The sequence below is a fragment of the Octopus sinensis genome, linkage group LG8 (assembly GCF_006345805.1).
Source record: "Octopus sinensis linkage group LG8, ASM634580v1, whole genome shotgun sequence".
NCBI classification, from domain to species: Eukaryota; Metazoa; Mollusca; class Cephalopoda; order Octopoda; family Octopodidae; genus Octopus; species Octopus sinensis.
The window spans coordinates 25,823,006-25,848,074 of record NC_043004.1 but is presented as its reverse complement, the minus strand read 5'-3'; the positions used below and the strand labels follow the sequence as shown (position 1 = coordinate 25,848,074).

The 25,069-nt window shown below is 36.5% G+C and overlaps 1 protein-coding gene across 2 annotated transcripts in view; it reads left to right on the top strand.

Annotated features, from left to right (window-relative positions):
* The window catches only part of LOC115214765 (E3 ubiquitin-protein ligase TRAF7), a 183,542-nt gene that overhangs the window by 63,946 nt on the left and 94,527 nt on the right, over nucleotides 1-25,069 (top strand). For both annotated transcript variants that reach the window (XM_029783789.2, XM_029783792.2), the window contains exon 3: nucleotides 20,276-20,349. In XM_029783789.2, coding sequence (XP_029639649.1) covers nucleotides 20,276-20,349 — 74 coding nt within the window. The remainder of the gene's footprint in view (nucleotides 1-20,275; nucleotides 20,350-25,069) is intronic.

Below are 25,069 nucleotides of genomic sequence, written 5' to 3'. Positions count from 1 at the left end.
GTTTTTACTCAGCTATAGCATATTTAAGTGCACATTATCCAATGTCCTGCCCTTTCCATGCTAGCATGGGTTGGACGATTTGACTGAAGACTGGCAAACAAGATGGCTGCACCAGGCTCCAATCTGATCTGGCAGAGTTTCTACAGCTGGATGCTCTTCCTAATGCCAACCACTCTGAGAGTGTAGTGGGTGCTATTATGTGCCACCGGCACGAGAGCCAGTCAGGTGGTACCGGCAACGGCCACGCTCAAATGGTGTTTTTTACGTGCCACCTGCACTGGCAACGACCTCACTCGAATGTCTTTTCACGTGCCACCTGCACAAGTGCCAGTAAGGCAACGCTGGTAACAATCACACACGAATGGTGCTTTTTACGTGCCACTGGCATGGAAGCCAGTTAGCTGCTCTGGCAACGACCACGCTCGGATGGTGCTCTTAGCACTCCACTAGCACGGATTCCCATCATCAAATTTGATTTTGATTTCACTTACCTCAACAGGTCTTCGCAAGCAGAGTTTAGTGTCCAATGAAGGAAAGGTACGCATAAGTGAGCTGGTTACACCCCTGACATAGGCCACGAGGTTATGGTCTCATTTGGCTTGCCAGGACTTCACAAGCACAGCATATTTCCAAAGGTCTCGATCACTAGTCATTGCCTCGGTGAGGCCTAATGTTCAAAGGTTGTGCTTCACCACTTCATCCCAGGTTCCCTCAACCGCTAGGGTGTGGCACTTTTTCACACAGCTATCCTCATCCGTTCTCGCCACATGACCATACCAGCACAGTCATCTGAAGCTTCTTAGGTCCAACTTTTCTCTCAAGGTACTTACACTCTGTCGAGTATGCACACTGACATTACACATCCATCAGAGCATACTGGCTTCATTCCTTGCAAGCTTACACATGTCCTCTGCAGTCACTGCCCATGTTTCACTGCCATGTAGCATAGCTGTTTGTACACATGTGTCATACAGTCTACCTTTTACTCTGAGTGAGAGGTCCTTTGTCACCAGCAGAGGTAAGATCTCTCTGAACTTTGCCCAGGCTATTTTTATTCTAGCAGCTACACTTTCAGTGCACCCTCCCCTGCTACTGACTTGGTCACTTTGGTAATGGAAGCTATCAATTACTTCTAGTTTTTCTCCCTGGAATGTAGCGGAAGTTGTTCTCTGCACATTTTCAGTGTTTATTGCCCCTGAGCATCTGCCACATACAAAAACTATCTTCGCAGTTAGCCTTCCTTTGATAATGCTGCACCTCTTATGTGTTCATAGCTTACACTGGGTACATCTTATAGAGTTTCTACCCATGCCTTTTCTACAGATCGAGCAGGACCATCTACTTGAAGGGATTTGTGGTTTGCCTGCCTTCCTACTTATTAGGACTTTGGTTTTAGCTAGGTTGACTTTAAGGCCCTTCGATTCTAAACCTTGTTTCCACACCTGAAATTTCTCCTCTAGTTCTGATAGTGACTCAGCAATTAGAGCAAGGTCGTCAGCATAGAGGAGCTCCCAGGAGCATCCTGTCTTGAATTCCTCCATTATTGCCTGGAGGACTATGATAAATAGGAGGGGACTGAGGACTGAACCTTGGTGGGCCCCTACCTTTACCTGGAATTCCTCACTGTACTTGTTGCCAACCCTCGCCTTTCTGACAGTGTCCCTGTACATAGCTTGCACGGTTCTCACAAACCATTCATCTATCCTTAGTTTCCTCATTGACCACCAGATAAGGGGTCAGGGAACCCTGTCAAAGGCTTTCTCCATGTCAAAGAAAGCCATGTACAGGGGCTTATCTTTGGCTAGGTATTTCTCCTGCAGCTGTCTTACCAGAAATATAGCATCAGTGTTGCTTTTCCCTGGCACAAACCCAAACTGCATCTCATCCAAACTGACTCTCCCTAATTAGTTGGGCTATGATCCTCTCCATAACCTTCATTACCTGATCCAACAACTTGATACCTCTGCAATTATTTGTATCTAAAGCGTTACCCTTACCTTTGTAGCAGTTGATGATGATGATGATGACATAATATATATATATATATATATATATATATATATATATATATAATATTAGGGAGTATAACTCAAAACTTAGGCGGAAAAATTCAATTTAGTATTAAATCAAATTTCACAATATAAATATATAATATATATAAATTAGAGAAAAACCACTATTATGAAATTCAAACAATAATAGACATAAACCAAATCATAAAGAAAAAATAAAATATATTATAAAACATATAACTAGATTCCCAAAAGTACAAAATGAATAAACAATATATAATAAGTAAAAAGACTACGTACGTTTCATGGTGATAATTTAAATACAGATTACAATTAAATTTAAATTTAATCGAAAAACAATTCAATTTAAAAGTATAGTCACTCCTCAGGTCAACAATAATAACAATAATAGTTAAATAAATAATTAAATAGAATTAAACAATATTTCTTAAAGAAATGAAATCATGATTGTTCTTATAGAAGAAACTCCATTAACTAAATTTGAAACTTAAACAGTAGGACCAGGTGCCTATAATACATTTATCATGTTAAAAACCTAAGGAAAAAAAATAGAGGAAATAGATAGAAAAATGTATATATCTGTGAAGATATAATTTAGCTTTAAGCATAACATTAGCAGACTATAGAATATCTTTTCACTAGCTATACTCTAATATTTTACGTTACAAACTATTTTACAAAACACACTTAATACTTTTAGATTTTAGTTCACATATAATAATTATAAAATAATAAAATCATAAAATTAAATAAAAGTACATATCTAAATTATAATTAACAAATATAGCGATTAGAAATTCATATTTTTTCAACCAATAAACTTTTAAATAAATTACTCCGTTATTTCTTAAATAAATATACTTATCATTCCAAAAATATATATGAAATAAAAAATAAAAAATAACAAAACTAAAAACGTATTACTTATCGTTTGTGTTATGTCGCACGTTCGGATGACCTCTACTCAACTCCTCTCGACGTCTAGACTTCTCCCTCTATATCTACATATTGGGCTAATCTACTTCATTGTTTGGGGGCGTCCACACAACACCTCCCCCTTTTGAGTTTTTTAAACGCAAATTTATCAATTTTATTTCCTCAGTGAGAAACTGGCGTATCTTTTTCTCTTAGCGTTAATTTCCATCATTTCTGTAGGTTTTCTCTTCCTGTTTGACCTACGTGTCGGTTCTGCTTTTGCTTGTGGTTCTGGGACCTCAAACACTTTTACTTGTGCTTCTGGGACCTGGAACAAATCATACTATAAATCCATTGGTTCTTCTTGCCTCTCTTGGTTTTTGGTATATCTTTTTTTTTCTGGTTTAAATGCCTTCTGCGTTCATATTTTGGTCCTTTTACCATGTACATCACATTACCCAGACGTCCAGTTATACTTCCTTGTTCCCAGTCCTGTTTTCTGTTCCTATATATTTTAAAATACACTTTGTTACCTGTGTTAAAAAATTTCGTTTTTCTTCCCGAATTTTCTATTTTCTATTTCTTGTTCAGCAACCATTTGTCAAAAATAGAACAAATTTTTCTGGAAGACATCAAATCTGCTGGTGACCTACCCGACTCTGCATTTGGATTCAGTGTTATTCTATACACCTGCAAAAACTTTGTCATATTTGTATCTTCAAAGATTTCCCGTCTGGTCTTCCTTAAGGCTCTCTTGAATGTGTCGATGAATCTTTCCACTAACCCATTTGACCTTGGATGGTATGGCGGAGTTAACACATGCTTCATCTGAACCGATTTATAGAATCTTTCGAACTCCTTCGCCGTGAATCGTGTACCATTATCTGACACGATCGTTTATGGCACTCCATAACAAGCGAACAGTTCTTCCAAGAAGTCAATAGTCACATTTGTGGTAGGCCTTGAACATTTACACACTTCAGGCCATTTGGAATAGCTTTCCACCACAATGATATAATGTGAGCCATTTATTGGTCCTGCAAAATCCACATGTAGTCTAGACCATGCTGAATCCGTTTTTGGCCACAACTGAATCTGCACTGGGGGCGCCTTTGCTGCCATAGCGCATCCCCTACACTGTTTTACCAATCTCTCAATTTGCTTGTCCATATTCAGCCAATAAACGTAACTTCTCATAAGGCTCTTCATCTGGACAATCCCTGGATGTCCTACATGAAAGTCTTTTAATACTCTGTTTTGCATTGCTTCAGGTATTACCACTCTTTGCGCATATAATAATACTTCATCACATACTAAATAGTGCTTTGAACATGCGTCCCGCTCATTTATATTTTTTAATCTTATGAACCTATCATTTCCTGATTTCATTTTAATTGCTTCCAGCGTTACCAGCAAATCACGTACTACATTGCACAAAATATTCTTCAGTTCCATTTCTAGTTTGAACGATGCAATCACCGTGACTTCAAAAGGTTTCTCATATTTTGGAATTAGCCTAGACAACCCATCTGCATGTCCCATTTTTATTGATGGCAAAAACTCCATCTGGAAATTGTAGTTCAACAGAGTAGTCCCCCAGCACTGTAAGCAGTTTGCTGAGTGCGTTGGGATATCCTTTTTCAAACCAAAAATAGACAATAACAGTTGTCTATTTGCAGTGTAAACTTCCTCCCATGTAAGAATTTATGGAATTTTTTTACTGTGAAGATTAATGATAACACCTCTTTTTCAATCTGGCTGTAGTTTCTTTCCGCTAGTAATAGAACTCTTGATGCATGTGCAATAGCTTTGATTTTACCATCATTAAATTTATGCAATATCACAGCTCCTATACAATATTCACTGGCATCCGATGCCACAATTATTTTCAGATTTGGGTCAAAATGAGTTAATGATAACTCTGCTGTTAACAGCTTTTTTAATTCCTTGAATGATTTCTGATATTCATTTGTCCAGCTCCATTTTGAGTCCTTCTTTAGCAACTTATTCAACGGAGCTCTTAGCTCATACATTTTAGGTATGTATAACTGGTAATAACTTACCAAACCTAAAAATGCTTATAGTGTTGTTTTGTTAGTAGGAGCAGGCATTTTTTTTTATCGCGTCGATCCTAGAAGGGTCCGGTTTTCATCGATCACCTGTCCTAAGTACTTTATTTTTGTCAAGAAAAATTCACATTTATTCTCCCTTACTTTAAACCCATAATCACATATTAGTTTGGAAACCTCTTCTATATGTTCAATATGTTGGTCCTTCGATTCACTTTTGATCAATATGTCATCTAAGTATGGACCACCAACTGACAATCTGCTAGCATATTGTCCATCACATGCTGAAATATTGCTGGTGCGACCTTAACCCCAAATGAGAGTCTTTTGAAATGGTACCGACCTTTATGAGTATTGATTGTTAATACTTTAGCACATTCTTCATCTACCAGTTATTGGAGGTAGGCCTCTGACAAATCCAGCTTGGAAAAAATTTTCCCACCATGGCACTTAGCTAATATTTCCTCTGGTTTTGGAAGCGAATAATTGTAATTTTTTAAACAATCATTAAGACCAGTTGAATAGTCCGCACATACTCTTACCTCATTGTTCTTTTTTATATATACCGTAGGAGCCGCCCACTCAGAGTAGTCTACTTTTTCAATTACTTCCATGTCTTCCAATCTTTTTAATTCCTTCTTAACTTGATTTAATGCCGCAAAAGGTACATTCCTTTTCAGTTTGAACACCGGCACCGCATTTTCTTTCAACTCAAACTTTACTTTAATTTTTTTTACACATACCAAGCTCTTTCAAAAAAATATCAAGGTACATCTTTTTCAGTTTTAATTTCATTTTTTCCAATGTTTTCTCTGATATGGACTGTGACACGTTCACCTTATTACATAATGTATTCAGTGATAAATCCCACAGGTCGAATCCTTCCATTAAATCTGTCCTGAACACACTCATTGTATTCTTAGATATCATTAGTTTACATTTCCACGTCCTGTTTTTAAGTTTTATTTCTGGTGAAATTTTGCCCAAGAATTGAACTCGTTCCCCTGACACACTGTTGGCTATCCTAGTAGTTTTTTTATACAATGGCCTGCCTATCTTACTCCATGTTGCCGTATTTATTATCGATACATCTGAACTGGTATCCAATTGCATTTTGGTCTGAAACCCATTTATTTCTACCAACATAAATTTTCGGTTTTGTATGGTATAATTTACTTTTGTTGAGTAGACTTTCTTCTGTTTTACCATTTTTTTTTACTGGTATTTCGTCTGTATATGTCCAATTTTACCACACTTAAAACAGGTTTTATCTTTAAAAGGGCAATCTTTCCTCAAATGTTGATCTCCGCAACCATAGCACCATTTTGAATTAAAATTTTTCCTTCTTTCTATACTTTCTTTACACATTTGTACATTATTATTCTTGTCTTCTATCTTTCTTGTATCATCTCGAAGGTTTCTTATTTGTTGGCATTCCTCAGCCACATTCTGCTAAGTGAGTTTCACATCTTGATTCAACTTTGATAATATTCTTTTTCTAATTTCCGTGTCTTCCATTGCCACTAGCCCTTTAATGAATATTAGGTACTTAAACATATCTGGCATTAATTCCTCCAGCTTAAACCTTTCGCAAGCCTTATTAACCATACCGGCATATGTTACAAAATCATCAGACTCATTTTTCTTTAAATTCAAACATTCCCATCGAATGTTAAACTGCAAACTTTTCTTGCTAAAACTATTAGTCAAAATATTTATCATTTCATCAAAACACAATTCCGCGGACTTTCTCGGCAAAATAAAGTTACAAAATCTTCTGTGTTCCTGAGTAGCAAGCTTCGCAAAAGGAGCCTTACCTTCCTTTCACTAGACCATCCCTTGCATTCCTCTCGGAATATGTCTTCGTATTGTCTATAATATGCAGCAAAAGTAGTTCCTTCATCTGGATTGTAGTGAAATTCTTCGATGGAATTTGCAACACAATCTGCTGAAAATGATTCTGTAGTATTTCTCGACTGCAGTAACAATTCTGTTAACTTCTGTAGTTGCTGCTCTTGTTGTTTTACAACTGCCTTCAGTGATTCTTCCATTTCGGTACTATTCGAAACCTCGTCGCCACTGTTATATCGCAATACTGCACAGTGGCTGTGTGTGCTACGAAATCCTCGTCGCCACTGTTATGTCGCACATTCGGATGACCTCTACTCAACTTCTCTCGACATCTAGACTTCTCCCTCTATAGCTACGTATTGAGCTAATCTACTTCATCGTCTGGGGGCGTCCACACAACAGTTTATAAAATTATTTGTGTAAAAAGTACTTATTATTATTATTAAATTTAATAGTACTAAATATAATAAAAAAACTTTACTTATACTAAAAAAATTTTACAATCTAATTCACAAAGTAACCAAACTAATATTTTTCAATTTAAGTTCACATATAATAATTATAAAATAAGAATAATTAAATATATGTACGAATCTAAATTATCATTAACAAATAAAAAAAAAATTAGACATTCATATTTATCAATCAATAATCCTATAGATTACATTATTATTTCTTAAATAAATTGTATACTTATCCCTCCAAAGATATATTATGAACTAAAAAATTTCAAAATGGAAAACGTATTACTTACCGTTTATATAAATAAATAGAACAAACAGATAGAAATATACATTTTATCAGTGAAAACTACAAATTTATCTTAGCTTTAACAAAAAGAGAATAAAATCACAAAAACTGTAAAATATCATTCACTAGAAACTTCAAAATTCAAAAATTACTACGAAAACACGTAAAACACAAATATACTCAAATTCACAACATACTTAAACTAATTTATATAACTACAATTTACTCTACATTCTCTATTACCCTTATACTAATTTACTTGTTTCATTCATATAAATATGGTTACGCTGGAGCCCCGCCTTTATTCGAACAAATCAACCCCTGGACCCATTCTATATAAACACAGTACTTTTTCAGTCTCAATTTTCTAACCACTAGTTCAATATACTTAAGTTAATCTAAAAAACTATAATGTAATTAATATTTATTAATTAAATAAATATCTAAAATAAATCTAATTCTAAATATTTAATACAAACTCATGCTGACTAATATACAAAACACCGCCACAAAACATAAACTACAATATCACTTACACCAAATATATATTATATATCAAATAAATGCTCAAAATAAATCCTCACTAATAAATTAAACTTATTATATATAAGTAAATTAATTTATATTTAGATCTAATACTTCGGTCATTAAGGGAATAAATAAAGTACTTATTATTATTATTATTATTAAATAAAATAGTACATAAAAAAAGTTTTTACTACACATTCAAAAGTATTTTACGTTACTATTTCCCAAAATGATAATACTTAATACTTTTGATTTTAGTACACATATAATAAGTATAATAGTAATAATAATAATAATAATAACAATAATAATTAAATTACTATCTTTTAATCTATATTCATTAATTAAATTATATATTTATTAATTAAATAAACATCAAAGTATAATCTAACTCTAAGTATGTAAAAAACTATACTAACATATTATTATAAATAAATAGTACATATAGATAAAATTTTTTACTACATATTCAAAATTATTTAGCATTACTAAAACTATTTCCCCCAAAAAGTAATACTTAATACTTTTAATTTTAGTACACATATAATAAGTATAATAATAATGATAACAATATCCATTAAATAAATTATATATGGGACGACACTGCATAGTGCCAAAGATCCCAGCAATGCCATCACGCTTCAGGACCAGCTTCTGCAACAGCTTGGGTTTCAAGGGCCCACAGCTTTTTAATATTCTCCCAAAGAGTCTGAGGAACTTGCACAAAGTAGATGTAGCGGTTTTTAAATCAAAGCTGGACATTTTCCTGTCGAGAGTCCCAGATGAACCTACCTCACGGCAAGAGGTGCAAATGAGAGTAGCTATATCAAACTCCATTCTTCACCAAGTGCCACATATTAGACGAGGTTCTTCGCACTAACAGTGTTGCAGAAAACGGCGGTGCATCAGCATGGCTGCAGCTCTGAGCTGAAACTAGAGAAAAAAAATTTATTAATTAAATAAACATCAAAATATAATCTAATTCAAACAACGTAAAAATCCTTTACTAACTCTTTTTGACTTATATTCAAAACACCCTACAAAACTACAACCACAACACTACTATAATTAATCAATTAATTAATTTATATATTTATTTATTTAATAATAAATATTTAATTTAGACTTATTTAATTATGTAATATACAATATATAATCACATGCTAATTTATAGACTTAATACTACTACAAATTATAATTGCAAACAAGTTAGTAACAAAAATAGGGTTTAAACTCACTATTTATCTAAAAATTTATTATATAAGTAAAGTAATTTATGTCTACATTTAATTTTACGCTCATTCAATGAATTAACTAATTTATTATGATTATTAAATATTATTTCTTTAAATTCACTAGTTCATAATAAACAAGAATTGCTACCTATACTATATGATTTTGCCTTACAAACAATCTCCCATTTTAAATTATACTTAATTCGTTGAGATTTAAGTTCCCATACATATATTTACTAAGCCCAGTAAAATTCATTAGATATCTATTGTTAAAGGAATGCATATGCTGAATTGCATTATAACGGTTTTTCTCTAATTTATATATTATATATTTGTATTGTGAAATTTGATTTAATACTAAATTGAATTTTTCCCTGTAAGTTTGGAGTTATACTCCCTAATATTTATTATATTATCATTATTATTATTATTATTATATATAGATATATATATATATATATAATATATATATATGTGTATTAATATATATTATATATGTGTCTTATATATATACACATATATATATTATACATATATATGTAATATATACATATAATATATATATAATATATATATGTATTATATAATATTTTATATGTGTGTGTGTGTGTGTGTGTTATATATATTATATATATATATATTATACATGTATAATTATATATATATATATATATATGTGTGTGTGTTTATATATATATATATATATAAATATATGAATATATTGTATATATATTATATATTTAGATATATTTTATATATTTAGATAGACTGGGCCTGGTGCAGCCTCCTGGCTTCCCAGACCCCAGTTGAACTGTCCAATCTATGGAAAGCAGACGCTAAACGATGATGATGATGATATATTTATGTACATATATAATATCCTACACCACAAGGCGCTTCTTGCTCTCAACCACTACCTTGACCTTCAACCTAACCCCCAACCTAACACATCCACACTTCTTTGTCTGACTGAACTTGTTCTCTCCCTTAACTGCTTCTCATTCATGGGGGATTTTACAAATAGGTCTCGGGAGTGGCCATGGGAAGAAAAATGGGCCCCACCTTTGTGAATCTATTTGTTGTCTAAGTTGAGGCCCAAATATTCTCAAGATTCACTGGTTCCATGGGCATATGGCATAGTGGTTAAGAGTGTGGGCTACTAACCCCAAGATTCCAAGTTCGATTCTAGTCAGTGACCTAAATAATAATAATAATAACATCGAAAAATATCTTGGAAATGAGAACCCAAGTTCGAAATTTCCCGAAGACACCTGATGAAGGCTAGAAGGTATATCAGCCGAAATGTTGTGTTAACAACAAACAAGATGAGGACAAATATTCGTCAAATGTAATATAAATAATGTACGTAATTCCTCATCTCTTAAATATAGAACTGGAGGTTTAATATTGTTTATTCAGTGCATATGTTGCTCCCAGTTGGAGGAGGTTGCATTTGACACCTTTACATTATGTCTATTAAATATCAAGTGATATCTATGGTATTCTGGGAAGCATCAGTATGTCTGCACCTTGTAGGATATATGTGTATAATTATGTATTCATATATGTATGTATGTATGTATGTGTATACCTTTGTGCATTTGTGATTGGCTGACACACATACATGTAACATATACTGACATATGCTCATGAATAAACATATTAATGTACGTGTCTGTCTTTGCTTTGATTTAAACCCATGAAAGTGGGCTTCTGTTAGTCTGTGCATCTGTCTAGCCAATAAAATCTCTCAATACAGCAAAACTGAAATGTAAATCTCCCAGCTTAAAATCATATTTTCACACCTGAGGAGTTTGTTTGCTGAGTCTTTGAGCTTCCATAGTTTTCTTTTCCAGATTGGTTTATTTCTCCAAGTCTTTCTAGCTCTAATTCTGAAGTCACTAACTAGTAACCTATGTTGGGTTGTACACTCTTCACCTGGGAATGACTTTGCATTTTTAAGCATCCGTCTATTTTGTTGCCTGGTGAGGAGGTAGTCAATTTGCCTTATGTGCTCACCAGACTGATAAGTGATTTGGTAGTTGGCTGGTTTTTTGAAGTTAGTGTTGCAGATTATGAGATTGTTTGCGTCACAGAACTCCTATTAATTTTGTGTGTGTATGTATATATATATATATATATATATATATATGGTGGGTGCGCTGAAAGTGTAACTGCTAGAATAAGAATAGCCTGGGCAAAGTTTAGGGAGCTCTTACCTCTGCTGGTGACTAAAGCCTCTCGCTCAGAGTAAAAGGCAGACTGTATGATGCGTGTGTACGAACAGCCATGCTACATGGCAGCGAAACATGGGCCGTGACTGCTGAGGACATGCGTAAGCTCGTGAGGAATGAAGCCAGTATGCTCCGATGGATGTGTAATGTCAGTGTACATACTCGACAGAGCGTTAGCACCTTGAGAGAAATGTTGTACCTAAGAAGCATCAGTTGTGGTGTGCAAGAGAGACGATTGCGCTGGTATGGTCATGTGGCGAGAATGGATGAAGATAGGTGTGTGAGAAAGTGCCAATCCCTAGCAGTTGAGGGAACCCGTGGGAGAGTAGACCCAGGAAAACCTGGGACGAGGTGGTGAAGCACGACCTTCGAACTTTAGGCCTCACTGAGGAAATGGACCAGAGACCGAGACCTTTGGAAATATTCTGTACGTGAGAAGACCAGGCAGGACAAGTGAGCCCAGCCCACTTATGAATGCCTTTCCTCCCTTGGACACAAAGACCGGCTGAGGCAAGCGAAGTCGATATAGAACCTCATCCGACGACAGACACCCATGCCAACCCCCCATGCTTGCGAAGACATGTTGGGGCAAGCGAAATCGAAACCGAATTGAACCAGCCAGGATCCCTGGCCTGGTGGTACGTAAAAAGCACTATCCGACTCGTGCCGTGGCACGTAAAATACTCCAATGCGACCGTACGACAGGCACCCAATGCCAACCTCCTTTGCTTGTGAGACATGTTGGGGCAAGCGAAATCGAAATCGAATTGAACCAGCCAGGATCCCTGGTCTGGTGGTACGTAAAAAGCACTATCCGACTCGTGGCCGTGGCACGTAAAATACTCCAATGCGACCGTACGACAGGCACCCTTGCCAACCCCCTTTGCTTGCGAAGACATGTTGGGGCAAGCGAAATCGAAATCGAATTGAACCAGCCAGGATCCCTGGTCTGGTGGTACGTAAAAAGCACTATCCGACTCGTGGCCGTGGCACGTAAAATACTCCAATGCGACCGTACGACAGGCACCCTTGCCAACCCCCTTTGCTTGTGAAGACATGTTGGGGCAAGCGAAATCGAAATCGAATTGAACCAGCCAGGATCCCTGGTCTGGGGGTACGTAAAAAGCACTATCCGACTCGTGGCCGATGCCAGCATCGCCTCGACTGGCTTCCGTGCCGGTGGCACATAAAATACACCAATCTGACCGTGGCCGTTGCCAGCCCCGCCTGGCACCTGTGCAGGTGGAACGTAAAAAGCACCCACTACACTCACGGAGTGGTTGGCGTTAGGAAGGGCATCCAGCTGTAGAAACATTGCCAAATTAGACTGGAGCCTGGTGCAGCCTTCTGGCTTCCCAGAACCCCGGTCGAACCGTCCAACCCATGCTAGCATGGAGAACGGACGTTAAACGACGATGATGATGATGATGATATATATATATATATATCATATTATATTGTATCATATCATATCGTATTAGAGGAAAATCAAAAACTAAGGCACAACAATTATCTCAAATCATTTAGAATAATTTAATCAGTGTAAGGTGAATTTGAAGTCTTACAGCTATTTCTGGGATAACCCAAGTGGTAGGTTAGCATGTCCACAGACTGGGCATTCCGTCATCAGAGACAAAAAATGAATATTTTAGACAGGGAAAATTTACAGTTTACTAAGAATAAAATTCACAGTTTATAAGGAATAAAATAGAAGAATAAAGAGTAGAAGTAGTTAGAAGAATATAGGCAGGAGAATAATGTTTACGACTCATCTTTTTCCAGAATGTGCGTAGACATGCTAACCTACCACTTGAGTTATCCCAGAAATAGCTGTAAAACTTCAAATTCACCGTCCCCTCATTAAATTATTCTAACTTACTTGAGATACTCTTTCTGCCTTGGTTTTTGATTTTCTAGTCTAATATAATATATACCTGCTATAACGAACCCCTAATATGGATCTCTAGATCCAGCATAAGCTGTGATCTTGGAACCTAATGGTCAACCAACTATAGCACTTACTCAGCATACCTATTCTTTTAGATCACTAGTGGACTAAACCCCTCATATTCTTTATATATATATGCTATAATTTCTAAATCTCTCTAAAGGAGAGGTACAGCAGCAGTACTGGGTATTAATATTTATTTCCAAACTCCAGAGAAATAGGAAGAATGCTGCTGTTGATAAGCTTTGAGAGACAATCGATTCTAGCTAGCTACATGACGCACAAATCTACATCCATAAACCTCCCGTGTTTGAAGGTTTATGGACACAGATTTGTGTGTCATATAGCTAGCTAGAGGTGATCGCCTCTTGGAGCTAATCAACAACACCATTTGTCCTATTACTTTGGGCTGCCAAGTTAGTTTGGCAGTAAATATTTATATATATATATGTATATATATATATATATATATATATATATATATATATATATATATATATACGTCTTGTTGTGGCGTCCTGTACTTACGTATATTTATTTATATATGCATGTATTATACATGTAATGTAGGTACGTACATATATGTTTGTATGTATGCATATATTTTTAATTATCACATTATTGTCTGACAGCGCCCCGCGTCAGGTTCGTTTCGATTTGTCGGTTCGTTCCACTTCTTGTCTCCATTCCATTTTATATATATATATATATATATATTATATATATATAAATAATATATATATATATATTATATAATACAGGCATGTTTTTGGGGTGTTTTTTTCTATGTAGATTTCAAATTGTCAAAAAATATAGAATTAGCGTGGTATTTTTTATATTTAATTTTTATAAAGCAAATTAGTTATTCAGTGACATCACTCTTGGTTGAATGAATGAATGTCTAAAGTTAAATTTGGTTTGGCGGGGTTTTTTAGCATTTTTTTTAACAGCTAAAATTTTTTCTGATGTTCAGTTAGAATTTCACCAATTTGGATTGCCTTTATAATGTTGTGTTGACATAAATTTTTGTATATATTATTATTATTATTGATTTTAATAACATTATGTATATTTACATGATATATGTATATAAGAATATATATGTGTCAATACAGTTGAAACAATTGTTGGATTTTTAAATGATATGGTTTTCTTCATACATATTATTGGTTGTTATGTGTGTGTGTGTATGTATGTAGGTATATATATATATATATATATATATATATATATATATATATAGGTATGTATATATAGGTATAGATGTGTGTTATCATCATTTAGCATCTCTTTTTCCATACTGGAATAGGTTGGACAGTTTGACAAGAACAAATGAGCCAGTGGCCTCCACCTGGTTCTATGTCTGGTATGGTTTCTACAACTTGATGCTCTTCCTAAAGCCTTTCACTTAACGGAGTGTACTTAGTGCTTTTTATGTAGTACGAGCTCCAGCGATGTCACCCATTGCTCACAAGATAAGATCCTTCAACTGAGTGAGTTATTGACTAGAGAATGAAACTATCATTAAGGGAGAAGTGCAGGTGTCTTGCCAAAGAGGTGAATACATAGCTTGCCCACCTGGAAAGTGAGAGAAAGCAAGAGATGTGAGGTCCAGGTACCCCCAGAATATGAGGCAGAATAGGAACTGTACTGAGTGAAAATAGTGTGATAGATGATTAGAGGCATGTTGGATACAGAGGATATCAGTTCACTGTCATGGGAAATTAAGAAAATAGTTGATGAGTTGTGAGGAAAGGATTGATAGAGCCTCAGTTTCACTGAGATGGACAGGTCTTCTCAAGCACAGCATAACACCATTCATCTCACTCCCCCAACATCTCTGTGAGTCTCAATATCTCGAGGTCAGTCTTCACCACTTTGTTGTGTTCTCCACATGTTCCTTCCATGTTTAGCAATCAGCACTTCTTTATACAACTGTCCTTATCCATCCAAATCACATGACCATACCAGTACAATCTTCTCTCCTGCATACCACATCTGAAGCCCATCTTTCTGTTTCTGTCTACCAAATCCACTCACAAGGCTTTGATCAGCCCTGTAGAAGACAGTTGCCCAAGGTGTCACACAGTGGGACTGAATTCAAAACAATATGGTTTGGAAGCAAACTTTTTAACTATATGGCTACACATTTATATGTATGTTTGTGTAATAGTAATTACACTATATAATAGATATACAGTGGGTTACCCATATAAAATAGTTCTCTAAATGAACAAATTGATTGATGAATGATTTTTCTTTAATAAATTAAATTTTGCATGAGGAGCTGAAATTTAATCAAGTCATGAGCAGACTACACATGTGTATAAGTGACTGAGAGCTCATTTATTTAGATAGCTGAAATTTGGACAACAGACCATGAGCAGACGGAGTGTACTTAGTGCTTTTTATGTAGTACGAGTGTAAATGACTAGGTGCCTATTTGCTTACTGAGCTGAAATTTAATCAAACAAACCACAAGTAGACTAAGCATGCTTATATGTGGGTAGGTGAGTGTACAAATGGTTTGTTAATATGTAAGAATTTAATGTAGCTTGGAATTTTTTATATTTTATATAGAAAATAATAATATTTCTCATTTTTTGCTAAAAACAAAACCATGGATCAACAGAAGCAAGACAAGAAGAAAAATGTACAGACACACGTACACACACATGTATATATACATGCTTTTATGTGAAATTTGGTTGTGACTTTGAACTGATTACCTCTATTTATATGGATTTTTATTTTTCATGTAACAAACATTATGATTAACAAACAGAGCCCTGGAGTGGATTATGTTTGTCTATAGAGAGCCCACTGTACATGATAGTTCTCTGTAAGATACAGTATTTGGCCTTGGCATTTATTTTACCTAGTGGTGATCTTTCTTTTTTTTTCCTGTTTCTCTTTTAAGACATAAACTAGCACCTGTGCTGGTAGCACATAAAAAGCACCCTTCAAGCACTGGGCCTCATGGAGGCAATGACAAATGACCGAGACCTTTGGCAATATGCTGTGCTTGAGAAGGTAGACCCATCAAGCCAAGTGAAATTGTAGTTGTAGCAGATACTGGTGTCATGTAACTGGCACATGTGCCAGTGGTACGTAAAAGCACCCATTTACATTGTCAGAGTGGTTGGTGTTAGGAAGGGCATCCAGCTGTAGAAATCATGCCAAATCAGACTGGAGTCCAGTGCAGCCTCTCAGCTTACCAGCCCTGGTCAAACTGTCCAATCCATGTCAGCATGGACACTAAATGCTGCTGCTGCTGCTGTTGTTGATGATGTGTGATTTGGAAGAAAATTGGTTGTTTATATTTGTAGCTTGAGTAGAACTTCAATGCAAATGTTTGGTCTTTGTGTATATCAGGAACTACACTCTAATGCATTCATCTCTTTTGAAAGAGTGTGTGGAAGTTTGGGTTGCTATTTTTAGCAAGGTAATCTACAATGTGCAGGTTCACTTTGTTGTTGCTGTTTAGCACTAGATTATCTCTGATTGAATGAGACTTATAACAAAAGATGTTTCAGCTATGACTATCTTTTAGTGGATCAGAGACTATGGTGTCTAATAGGTTCTTCTTGTTAAGGCTTAAATATGCAGATTACCAATATGGTAGAAAATTCCATTAAAATTCTGTTAGCAGGAAAATCAGGGATAGTTGGTGAGATATTAAAAATATCTGATTATGTGTGTAGGTAATCAGATAGTGTGAGGAGAGATCAATCACAGTGACTTGTGCTGCAGTATCATTATTGTTAAATGCTTCCAGATGTATCAACCCTTTCATTACTGTATTTATTTTGAGATGCTCTGTGTTTCTTTCAACTATTTTAAATATAACAAAGAATTTAGTAAAATAACTTAATTATCATTAATCTTGTGTTAGGAACGTAAATTGTGACTAAGATTTGGTGGAATATTTTAATTCAAAACTTATGAAAACAAGACATTTTACCACAGAGCCAGAGCCGGTTTTGGCCGGGTAAATAATAAAAGGGTTAAACAGATTGACTAAATCAGTCACGAAAGTTGCAGAGAGAGAGAGAGTTAATAACCAGAGTAATGAGGGAAAAACTGCCATGTAGGTTGGGTTTGTACCAGGACATGGAACCACTGATGTCATCTTGCTAGTGAGGAAGTTATTAATGAAAAACATAGTGTAACATTCGGCACATGGAGAAGGCTGTTGGCAGGATACATGCTTCATAGGTTTGGTGATTGCTAAGAAAACTAAGAATAGAGAAAATAGTTTGATAATTGTGCAAGCCATATTTGTGGCACTCTGTCGGCTACAACAATGAGGGTCCCAGTTGATCCAATCAACGGAACTGTCTACTCTGGAAATTAACATGCAAGTGGCTGAGCACTCCACAGACACATGTACCCTTAATGTAGTTCTCGGGGGAGATTCAGTGTGACACAGAGTGTGATAAGGCTGGCCCTTTGAAATACAGGTACAACAGAAACAGGAAGAAAGAGTGAGAGAAAGTTGTGGTGAAAGAGTACAGTAGGGTTCGCCACCACCCTCTGCCAGATCCTCATGGAGCTTTAGGTGTTTCTGCTCAATAAACACTCACAACGCCTAGCCTGGGAATCAAAACCGCAATCCTACGACCATGAGTCTGCTGCCCTAAACACTAGGCCATTGTGCCTCCATACAAGTGATATATAATGATGCTATCAGCAAAATAAAACTTAGCAATGAGTTAAAGAAGGGATTTAGTGTGTCAATGCTTGCTGCAGTCTCTCACCTCTTGAAACTTTTCTGACAAGGAAACTGCAGTGGTTTGGTCATGTGTTGTGGCACCCTCATGACAAACTCATCCAGAAGGCAATAACACCAGATCCTCCCCCAGGTTGGCAGAAGCAGAGAGATGGTCTGCTGAAGATGTGACTCACAACTGTCAAAGCAGATATGGAGCTTGTTTCTAGCCCTTGAGTCTTTGGCGTTTGTCACTGGAACTAGGAATGGCTTCAAACATGCTGCAGAAACAGCCACCAACAGACATGCATGGACTGCTTTGACCTGTGATGCGGTGAACTCAATAGGAGCCAGCTTAACCCCATCCAAGTAAATGCCATTACAAGACAAGAAGTTCATCATCTACCCACTCTTTATTACATGTCTCCAGGCTATAACAGAGGACTTCAAATCTAGCTATCACCGAATACTCCAGTATGTCATCAACCTAGTTTTTAAAGCTGAATCAAATGAAAAATTTGAAATCAAGTTTCTAATATAGAAGCAGAGTCTAAACTCAAAGGGTCTAATCGTTAGTTTAATGAAGATGGATATTTTCTTTTTCTGTGCTGGACCAGTAGTCTCTCCTCATTAGCTTTGGTTGATCTTCAGTTTCATGTATGTCTCTACCAAATAATATCAATGTAGTTGAGTGGTCCTTTATTAAAGTATGGAAGTCTCTAAAATACATCTGATATAACCTCTTGTTCAGAACAATCATAGGATGGAAAACAGATGACAACAACCAAAAGGGAAGTGACCGTGATTGATATTACAAAAGGAGAAGGTGAGAACTCCATAATTTACCTTGTGGAAACTAGGAGTACACAAAGGGCACAGTGTGATCTAAGGTACTCACACAGAGGATTTCTTATAGATGCACAGTTAATAAGGAATAAGTATATAGATGCACATAAGCATACAGATGCACAGTTAATAAGGAATAATTGATGAGAGTAGCCAAAGGAATGAAGACTGACTAGAGGTAATTAAGAGATTCTGTTACTTGTGTGACCTAATTAGCAGTGTGGGTATGAATGTTGTGAAACAGTAGCCAGTGTAATGTGGGAGTGGGAAAAGTTCAGAGAGCTATATCCTGTGTTGGCAATAAAGGACTTTTTTGTGAAGCAAGAGTTTTAGAGTGTATGTATGAAGTGAGATGTTGTATGGAGGTTAGACATGGACTTCACTTTGGGAGAATATATGAAAGAAAGGCAGTGAACATACTCAGCAGGATGTGTGGCATTAGCTTGAATAGACACTGGAGCAAAGTATGAGAGGAAAAAGTATTCATTAAAGATATCAGCCTTAATGTATGACAGAGAAAACTGCTAGAGTATGGACATGTATATGAATGTTGACAGTTGGATAAAGGTGTATTAGTCAGCAGGAGTGAGAAAGCTGCAAAAGAGGATGACTATAGAAGGAATGGTGAGGGTTGATCTCACACAAAACAGATGACAATTAAGAGAGATGCTGCATTGAAATTGATGTCATCATGAAAAAATGGCTATGAGGATTCTATCAGTAATAGACTTAACTACATCTAAGTATCATAGATAGTAGCAATAATGATATTTGGTCAAATATTCAGATTTTGAGTAAAATTGACCACCACATGATATCATATATTACACTTCATCACACTATATGAAAGCACATCACACCACACTATTCTATACCACATCACACACATGCATGTATGTGCATTTGATATTTTTGTTTACAGTTTTAGACTGAAAACAAAGCCATCACACACACACACACAAGTTTATACATTTTAATTAAAAGAAATTATTTTAATGAGACTTGACAATATAACTTCAAAATGATTATTTTACCCTAATATAATTATTAACTATTGCAACTGTTATTTCAATCAATGTTTCTTGTCTTATTAATTATATTTCATTAAAATGTATCCATAATTCAACACGTCTTCTTCCATTGTAATATTTCCAGCAAATGAAGACACTCTCAGTAGAGAATCAGCTATAGCATCATATTCTCCATCAGAAACCAGTGATTATAATGGCGTGAGTATTCTTCTTACCCCACCTCTCTCTCTCTCTCTCTCTCTCTCTCTCTATATATATATATATATATATATATATATATATATATATATATATATTAATCTTTGTTTTTATGTTCAGTTATGATAAAAAGAATTTTACATTAATCCGACTGATTACACTCTACTTTCACAAATTTATTATTCTTAAGCAAGATTGTTGTTGGTAGTTATTTTTGATATCATTGGAGTTAGTCCTTTGCTTTGACAATGTAAAGATCAAAGGTGTAAAGTTTAGTCCAGTATTTAAAAACTTAGTAACTGGGTGTGTCCACTTTTTTCCAATGGAATTCTTTAAAGGCTCACAAAAAAATGTAAGTAGGTGGTATGTTTTGGCTTGTCAGTTTCTTGTTATTATTTAGGTGTTTCCTGTTTGTATTTGGAAGGTAGGGTTTATTAGTCCAGCATGTCATGGTGTTGTTAGCATAAAAATTTGTTTATCTTGTGCTGAAAGGCTGGGGGCTTTCCCTGTATTCACATCCTTAATTGCCTTATCTACTAAGCTACTGTCAATTCGGATAGCCAGTCCTTCTGTTGGGTCCACGTTAGGCAGGCTTTCCTTCACCTATGCATTCTCTACATTTAGCAACTTTTCATAATGGTATTTCGAAGCCTCCTTCTTGGCAGAATCACTAACTACAAATGAATCATCATCCATGCGAACACATTTCTCTCCTACCACATTTTCTCTGACACACTGACTTGCAATCCCAAACAACTCAAGCTGCTTGTCCTCACACCACAGAACACTGGTAAACTTCTTTTCTGCTTCTCCCCTGGCTAAGTGTACCTGTCTTCTAGCTTCCCTTCTAGCTACCTGATATGGTTTTCTGTTACCACTATTCTTCCAGGCCTGTTTCTTTGCTCTAATGGCCCTGTCTACTGTGCTGTTTCACCACCATGTTATCCTTGGTCTGGTTGAGACTTTGCACCAGTTACAGATTTTGTCAGTGGCACTCAGTAAGTTGTTATATAGGAACTTCCAGTTCTCCTCTATGTTACTTGTCTGTAATTCTTCCATGTTAAATGCTTCAATTAAGACATCTCTAAATCTCTGACAATTCAAAGGATCCTTAAGCTTTCAAATCCTTCTTTTCCAGACTGGTCTGCTTTTTGGAATCCTTCTAGCTTGAAGTTTGAAGTTGCTTGTGATTAACCTGGGAAAGTCTTTGCATTTGTGAGCAACCATGTATCTTGCTTTCTGGTGAGAATGTAGTCAATTTGGCTAGCATGGCTACTAGATTGATAGGTTATCAGGTGACTGGCTGGCTTCCTGAAATTGGTGTTGCCAATCATTAGGTTATTTGCATCTATACTGTGGAAGACACTTATGTGTTGCCCAACATGTCTATTGAAATAATCAGCTATGAAGATAAGATCACTGTTATTTGTCTTTGAGGTAATCTGCAAAAGAATCTGATAAAAAATTATCCTTTTGTTCATTTGGTACACCTAGTTGAGGGGCATAGGCAAAAGATAATTGTTGGTGTACTACTCTGCAAAACTACTTTAGCTTAAGTACCCTGTTGTGCACTGTGACTACCTCAATCAACTTATCAACCCATTTCTCAGCTGGAAGTAATCCCATACCACTTAACCCACCACTGTTGCCTTCCCAGAAGATTTTATGCCTAGATTTTTTGCCTCTGAGTAACCTGGCTGAAGCTCCACTCCACCTGCTTGAATGCAACATACATCAACATGCCTGTGTTCAAGTATCTCAACAATCTCACTAGACCTACCTTTCAAAGTGCCTATATTGACAGATCCAACTTTAAGGAAGTGAAAGGGGAGGCAGGAGGGAACATGGAGAAGGAGGGACAGCATTCAGCATCTGCAAAGAAGGTTTCAATGAGTATTTGCTAACAGACATGTCGTCTGCTGCTGGAGAGGACCGATCAGGTAAAGGACCTGGGTATCTTGGTGGATTCCTCCTTTTCGCCTTCAGCCCAGTGCGTCCATGCTGCCAACAAAGCACGCGGAATTCTGTTCTTGATTCGACGGTCATTCGGAATGCTCACAGCAGCCATATTCCTACCACTCTATGTCACGCTGGTGAGACCCATATTGGAGTATGGGATTCAAGCCTCTTCTCCTTATCTCCTCAAAGACATACAGCATCTCGAAAGAGTCCAGAAGCTGGCTACCCGCATGGTTCATGGTCTCAAAAATTTGTCCTACGAAGAAAGGCTGAGGACGCTCGACCTTTATTCTCTTGAAGAACGCCACCGCCGTGGTGATCTCATTCTCGCCCACAACATCATAAGCGGAAAGTGTAACCTCTCGAAAGAGCTGTTCTTCACTCCTGCTCCAGAGCGTCGGCTGTGGGGTCATTCCGAAAAGCTCTACCTGCGACGATTTCATCTCAATCGAAGGAGAGGAGCTTTCTCCGTCCGGATTGCGGATCCGTGGAACAAGCTGCCAGACGAGATGGTGAAGATGCCGACAACCGCTTTGTTCAAAGCCTCCCTGGACCTCAAGTGGCCTGAACTCTTTACATGAACACCACCCTGTACTTAACTCTATGTCCCCCTACATGGCCTTGCTATTTGCTTTTGAGCCAAATTAACTAACTAACTAACTAACATATCAGTTGTCCTTACATTTAATCTACCATCATTCAATCATGTTAGTCTTGCTGCATCTACTGAAAGTGAGTGCTATACAAGCATTGTTAATACAAATATAAGTAAATGAATAAATGAAATAGTTAATTTATTATAAAAATATAAACAAAGAACCCAGTAATGTGGAGGCGATTACTGAGGGTGGGGGGAGGGGCAAAGGAGGCTAGAAGAAGGGCTGCTGAGAGAGGTTCTGGTATAGAGAAGAGGTTTCCAGTATAGGTGGTGGGAGTGGGAATAGCTGAGTGCATCACCAGTAAGGAAAAGGCAGAATGACTGCACCTTTCAGAACTGGAGAGAGAGAGAGGGGTGACATGATATATTTTACATAGAATGAAATGAGAAGGGAAAGAGGGTAATTAAAAGCAAAACTATGATTACATGAAATTAAGTTAAATTAAGACAGGTTAGTGTTAACAGGCTAGAAAGAAAAAAAAAAAACGTCTGCATAGGAGTGGCTGTGTGGTAAGTAGCTTGTCTACCAACCACATGGTTGCGGGTTCAGTCCCACTGCGTGGCACCTTGGGCAAGTGTCTTCTACTATAGCCTCGGGCCGACCAAAGCCTTGTGAGTGGATTTGGTAGACGGACACTGAAAGAAGCCCGTCGTATATATGTATATATATGTATGCGAGTGTGTATTTGTGTGTCTGCGTTTGTCCCCTAGCATTGCTTGACAACCGATGCTGGTGCGTTTATGTCCCCGTTACTTAGCGGTTCGGCAAAAGAGACCGATAGAATAAGTACTGGGCTTACAAAAGAATAAGTCTCGGGGTCGAGTTGCTCGACTAAAGACTGAAACAGGTAAAAGAAGAAAAAGAAAAGAATATAGTTTTTTGTCACACATGGAAAAAAGTAAAAGCTGAGGTAATTATTTGAGAAGCAGCACAATGACCAGGGTTATTATTTATATATGTATGTGTGTATATATATATATATATATATATATGGCTGATGCTGGTGTTTCATGAGATGGCAGTCATGGCTGATGTTGGTGTTTTGTAACTGGCAAGTAAAAAGCACCCACTACACTCTTGGAGTGGTTGGCGTTAGAAAGAGCATCCAGCTGTTGAAACCATGCCAGATCAGTTTGGAACCTGGTACAGCTCCTCAGCTTACCAGTTTTCAGTCAAACCATCCAACCCATATCAGCATGGAAAATGGACAGTAAATGATGATGATGATGATGATATATATAAGAAAATGTGATGACAAGGGAAAAACAGTTGTTTTGAACTTCATTAGCTTGAGTGCCTGAATAACATCCTATAGCTTCATCGGAGCCTCGAATATGAAGTGCAATTTGGGAAAAACAACATATTTGTATTCTTTTTCCCAAGCCTTTTAGAGCTGGAGAGTGAGGGGATACAAGGTATATTTTAAATAGACAGTAACAATGAAATGAGGAGGTAAATAGGGTAATTAGAGGCAAAATTCCCTCACTGGATGAAGTATTTTTTTTTTTGATACCACTAATAACACAACAGTAAGCTACACATAGACACACACATACAGATCAGTCAATCATTCACCCTCCTCTCTCTCTCTCTTGCTGCTCAACCACATGGTTCCAGATTCAGTCCCAATGTATAGCACCTTGATCAAGTGTCTTCTGTTATAGCCTTGGGTCAATCAAAACCTTGTGAGTGGATTTGGTAGATGGAAACATGGTTAACAACTGGTGTTGTTTTGTTTATGTCCCCATAACTTAGTTACTTAGTAAAAGAGAATGGTAGGATGAGTACCAAACTTTAAAAGTAAGTATTGGGGTTGATTCACTCAACTAAAATCCTTCAGAGAAGTGCCCCAGCATGGCTGCAATCCAATGACTAAACAAGTAAAAGATAAAGGATATTGCTTGTTTCCCCTACAATCTTTATATATCTAATTTTCTTCTTTTTCATTTTCTTTATTCCCTTGTTTTCCTTGTTTCTTTTCCTTTACTCTGACTCATTCTTTTTCTTCTTTTTATCTTCAGTGTTCCTCATTCTTCATTCTTCCTCCATCGACATCTTTTCCCTTTTTCATTCTTCTTTCTACATCATTTTCCTTTCAGTTC